The sequence below is a fragment of the Micrasema longulum genome, unplaced genomic scaffold (assembly GCF_059751315.1).
Source record: "Micrasema longulum isolate JH-2025_06_02 unplaced genomic scaffold, ASM5975131v1 h1tg000646l, whole genome shotgun sequence".
Classification (NCBI taxonomy): domain Eukaryota; kingdom Metazoa; phylum Arthropoda; class Insecta; order Trichoptera; family Brachycentridae; genus Micrasema; species Micrasema longulum.
In genome coordinates, this window is record NW_028277842.1 from 448,227 (window position 1) to 454,039 (window position 5,813).

The following is a 5,813-nucleotide window of genomic DNA, read 5'->3' on the forward strand; positions in this document are numbered from 1 at the left end:
TTTTTCATTATCATTTATATGTATACTATTTTAAACTTGGATAAAAATATCCAAAATAAAATAAGCTTTCAGAGAAATTATTAATAGATTTTATTAATTTTCATCAAATAGAATTTCTTTCAAAAGCAAAAATGAGTTATTTTTCTAACCATAGATGCAAACTCGTTTTATAAATATAAAATGAAATGTTAACATCTATCGCATTTAAGTTTTACCTACTTACTTAATTACTTAGACGTATAAGGTATACAATAACAATTAAACATAATAATAATTAATTTATATAATAGTATACTAACCCAACTATAACAAAAATACTATTTATGAATAAAAGTGATAATACTCGTACCATCCACTGACGCGATACGAAGCCGACGCGACGCGTTAATAATTTCCAATACACGCATACGTTGAATTCGTTTTTTTACCACACAAAATAAGATGTCGGTGCTATTAAGTCAAGAAAAGCATCAACGGGTTTGTTGTTTTTCATAATGTTTGTCACATAGAAATGATTTTAACTGTTTTGATCCAAATAAAGCATAAACTTACTGGTTAATACGCAAATTTCTAAGTTGTTTGCATTTTTAAACGAGACCGCGACGCTGTTTTACGTCAAACCAATGAAATCGTAGCGACTAATTTTCAACCAATCACAGCGCTGTATTGTGGTGCGATGTCTGGGGATCGTGAGTTGGCGAAATAAACATTTATTTATTTTGTATAATATCCCTTTAAACTCATCTGACAGGCTGTTTTCTTTTTCTGTAACACCATTTGTAATTTTAATTACTTTGTAATACTTATTCATCTCTTAATCGTTTTCGTATCTCTGAAATGATAACTCAAATATGTGAAAAAACACATCGGCTCCGTATATTTTATTGCGGCGATATAAAAACGCTGATCCCCGCTGCCGCCGCACAGTTGTATAAAAGAACGGCGCATGCCATTTCAACATCATTTTCTGTTCGCTTTCGGTCAGCGTGGCGCGTCAGTTCGGTTATTGCAATTTGTGCTTTTTAATTTCTGTCGTGAAGTGAAACGTCGTTTAAAGATAAATGACAATGGGTGGATACAGTGATACATTAAGTGCAAATATGGAAAATAGCAGGTTATTATTGTTTTATTAATAATTTCCACGTTTATTTCAACTGCGAAAATGGAAATGTCAAATCCGTGTCCTCATTATGAAACAATTTTATGGTGACTTTGCTTTATTAGAAATAATTTCGTGTCAAATACATTTAATTCTTAATAGAATAATCTTTTGAAGAAATTTCAATAACGGGACTTAAATCCGCGATCGGTGTGTACTCAAAAATATCAATGACGTTTACAAGTTAACGCGTTGAGTGTTCCCTCCCTTTCGTCAGCCAATACTATAATGTTTATTTTAACCTACTCTTCTTACATGGTCATCAACTCGCAATTATTAAGAGCTGATTCATTAAATATTTTGTACGGCAGTCGTCTGAATTTGTGAAGGTTGGGCGCTATGAGCGAAGCAGGTATGGCTGTTGCAATACCTTTCGTGTAGGTAGGAGGTAGGACCGGGTGAACATTCTTAACCTGAAATTTATTATTGGTGAGGCAATCTTGTGGACCCGTATCGCCTTCGTAGATGTAATAATTCTTTTTTTTCCTGTTATAAAAGCATCCAAACAGGTGCTGAATTGATTAGTGACACGCGTTGGACCGCTGCCGTCTGGACACTTAAACAAACTTATACTGTATTCTCACTTAAAACTAGATTGCCAAATACTCGTACTTTTTATTAAATATTTTCAAGTCTCATTCATATTCAAAATCGGATATTCTATATAATTAACAAGTTAATTTTAACCTTGAATAATACCATTTACTCCCATCAAGTGTAAGTCAAATAATGGTCTATAAATTAAATGATAACGCCCGAAGCTATGTAAATTAGTTTTCGGCTACATACCTGTCTCTAATAATTTTGTTTTTATTAGCATTCGCAACACATATATTGCCTTGCATAAATCTTGTGTTTGGAGTTGCCAATATTGTTAAGAAATACAAACATTATTTGAGTATGAAGATAACTAGTACCTAAAGATAAATTTGTACCAAGATTTACGGTGGTTTTAATTTCTAATGACATGTTTCATTTCCAATTAAAAAAAAATACCTGTTTTTCTGTGGCATTCGAAATATAAAAGTTGGAAAAAGTATAATATTAACAATTATCTTTTGATTTGTTCTCAGGAACTGCCTGCGGAAGATCGCTCGCAATGATGATACGGAGTTCTCTAAGGAGAGCATACTAAATGCCATGGAGAAGTTTGTGAAGACTGTGAACGTGATGGACGAGACAGTTCTCGTTCCATGCCGTCTGATGGACCTGAAGCTTTCCGATAACGAAGAGAAACATCCCACGTCCGGAAGAAGACGCGATCCAATGGCTTCCGAGGATCTGTTTGCCTTGTACAACGTGCTGAATGCCGCGAAAATGGAACTGCTCTGGGGAAGGGACTTGGGAGAGGAGCGCAAGGAAGTCCCCAAGGGACACGTGCGGCGGCCGTCCACCGCATCCACCGCCTCCACCTCCTCCGGAACCTCCCTGCCCAGCGACACGGAGAGCGAGGCGGGGGCCGAGGGGTCTGAGGACTCCGGAGTGGAAGCCGAGGACTGCGAGGCTGTGGGAGTGAGGCGGACAGCGGCCGACTTCAAACGCCACCTCATGGGTCTGCGTCGCGCCCTCGCCGGTCTGACGGAAGCGGCGGGCTCCCTGACGCAGAGATACCAAGCAGACGTCGGCGCCCCGGTGTGATGCCTCGCACATCTCGAGGACCTCCTCGCCCGCATTGTGATATTTTCTTATAATTTTACGCTGTACAGTAACATACCAAAATGTCGGCTCGCTGCCGCCCTCTAAGTTATTGCGTGTTGTGAATCCATTGCCAAATGTTGAAAAGGAATGATCGGACTTGCGCGCTTTGTGATTGTTTTTGTATATAATACAAATTTTGTAATACTTTATTATGATTGCTGCGTTGTGTTTCGTATTAGATTATAAAGTAAAGAAAATCTCATTGTATAATTTTCTAAGTAAGGAAACTCGATGCCTCTTGTTACTGTTACGCGGTTCCACCGAGTCCTCGCGTCAGGTCGACTCCTGAAAATTTGTAAATACCCTAAAATGACTAGTTTTAATATTTTGTTATTTATATCCAGTACAAAAGGTAGTGAAAGAACGTGGGATATAATTATTACTAAACATTCTGCCAGGTTTAATTGTGATGCATTTCAAAGAATGAGAGGATAAGACGCAAATTTGACATTCAATCCTCGTCATTTGTTATTTAATATCCTTTTGTCTGATTTAACATAGGGAGAAGAGCAAGTAGCCTTGTTAATTTATTTATTTAAAATGAATTTTTATTGTCATTCAAAGATGGTGGATTAAATTTTTATTAAATACATTGTAAGATATAATTTTAATAGAAAAATAAAATGGTTTATTCAGAAAATTATCTTTTTTTCCATTATTACTAAATTTCCAAATCATTGTTTCCCTGGTATTAGAGTATTCAATATCTGAATAATGTATTCATTGATCGGTTGATTCTTGCTGAGATTCTGAAAGTTAAAGTTCAAGGCTCCGATCGAGCACTAAATTTGGTCATGAAAATGTTTAATTAACAAAAAATTACACCTCTCAATGACAAACTTGTTTTCTTCTGTATTGCATAAACCTATTGAGAAACTGACGATTTTTCTACCAAAAATATCATTAATATGATGGTATTAATGCCCTAGAATATGTCATATTTATGCATTGATTAGACGTAGCCTCATTTTTTACACTCCGGTGCATATAAAAAAAAACTAAGCCAATGTCAAAAGGTAATTAACTTGTAAATTTTATAATTATACTACCACTAGATTGATCAAAAATTTCGTCAATCTCATTTAGTCGCATTTGATTGAAAAAATAGCGCTTTAAATTTCTGTATAATTTCACAATCTGAATAATATTTATTACTAAATTAGACTTGATATCTTGGTTATTTTCCACTGAGCATACTTTCATCATAACATACTTTCTTACATAACTTATGAAAAATGCAAGTTATTTACACAGTAGCATGCTACAAATGGCATTGGTCTTACATTTCTAAAGTCAGTATAGAAATGAGGAATTTCAACTAGAATATTCAATGTTCATAAAGGTTTATTGAATGTAATGGTTGGTTATCAATCTTTTAGTTAGATATGAAGTTGTCATGATCGTAGAACGACCCATGTGATTTTTTTAAACTTTACACTGACACTGACACTGGGTCAAAATACAAAACTGTGATTGAACGTTGCATCGCATTATGAGCTCGCTTGACTCATCGCAAGAACTTGCGATCCATCCCATTCTCTTTGTGTTTTTTCCTATATCTTATTTACAACAGTGAACCCCTTTTTTTCGATCCATGTCACTACCTAGTTAGAAAAATACGTTTAGTACGGTTGACGATTGTCAAAGGAATGGTCACCCGAACCGTGGAAGAGAGAGGCCTAGCTGCATGAAATTGCATCACAGCAATTCGCGTCGCAGTCGCAGCTCATCACGCTAATTTGCAGTTTTGTGTTTTGGCCCCTATCGTATCTCGGTAAGTACAAAAGTATATCCTTTGATACTTGGGTTAATTATCTTTTTTTTTTTCAAACCTGGAAAAAAAGCCATCTTTATGATGTATAAAAGAAATTCAATGTCGCATTTTTCACACAACCGTCGTTGTTCTATGACCACGACCAAGTATTTAATATGTTTTTAAATAGTAAAACATGCCAATTTATGATTGGGCTACACTATTTTTAATGTTTTAAATATATATTTGTTGAATTAAATTAAATTGGGTTGTGGTCTCGTAGCTAGTCTTCCAGACTCATAGATCAGAGGTCCGAGGCTCGAACCCCTCTACCCCAACTTGATTCCCATTTTCTAATAGTCAGTTATTTACAACCCAAAATTGAAATATTTGGGTAAGACAAAAAAATATACAAATGAATCCAAAAGTTCATTTTGAAGATTATTGTAATGAAAAAATATGTGGAACGTATTTGGGTAAATAATTTTTACAAAACGCCAAACTTACTCTGACAAAACAATTCACTTGATTCCAAAAACTGATAAACAAATATATATTACGACTATTGTGATACCATCATTAATGAATCTAATTTATTAGGTAATCCATTAATACCTGCATAGTAATTAGTGTTTTGTTTATATAGCGAATTCCTATTATACGTGCCCGGTTCCATTCGCAAGTTATTTCATTTACATGCTTTTAAACATAATATCTTGGTAGCACCATTCTACATCTATACGTAGAAGAAGCAACATTTAGAAATAAATTAAAATAATTCCATATGTTTCATTCAAAACATAAGAGTTTTGCTGATCTCGTGTAAGTAGATAAGTCTAAAAAAATTGGTATTTTAGTATTCAGATAAAATTGATCTCAACGCGTTATAGCCTTTTAAAATCTAAGATTAGAGAAAGAGCAGTGTAGAATACGATTTTGGATAAATATTAATAAATCTTTTATTAGGTATACAGATATTTATTATTTACTAGATTATTCATATTATAGATATTTAAAGCATTAACTTTGATGTTTACATTCATAAGAATATTTTAATAATGCATTTAGACAGGTTAAGATTGACCCATGTATTACAATTATTGTCACTTAGGTATAATTAAATAGATTTTTTTATTTTATTTATAAATCATATCACACAAAGTATTTTACAAGTATAATACGTTGAATTACATTCCTAGGAGT

General features: G+C 34.1%; 1 protein-coding gene across 1 annotated transcript; it reads left to right on the plus strand.

Moving 5' to 3' along the window:
• Positions 1 to 721: 721 nt before the first annotated feature.
• On the plus strand, positions 722 to 3,497 carry LOC148279906 (mid1-interacting protein 1-B). Its single transcript, XM_088229226.1, has 2 exons — positions 722 to 1,114; positions 2,233 to 3,497. The coding sequence occupies exons 1-2, from the start codon at positions 1,062 to 1,064 to the stop codon at positions 2,795 to 2,797; spliced, it is 618 nt and encodes a 205-aa protein (XP_088085352.1). The 5' UTR covers positions 722 to 1,061; the 3' UTR covers positions 2,798 to 3,497.
• Positions 3,498 to 5,813: the final 2,316 nt, after the last annotated feature.

Bases quoted from the DNA above. Each gene is read 5' to 3' on its own strand.
- LOC148279906 (XM_088229226.1), top strand. From the start codon at position 1,062: ATGACAATGGGTGGATACAGTGATACATTAAGTGCAAATATGGAAAAT. The intron at 1,115-2,232 runs GTTATTATTGTT...ATTTGTTCTCAG, and splicing joins GCAAATATGGAAAATAGCAG to GAACTGCCTGCGGAAGATCG.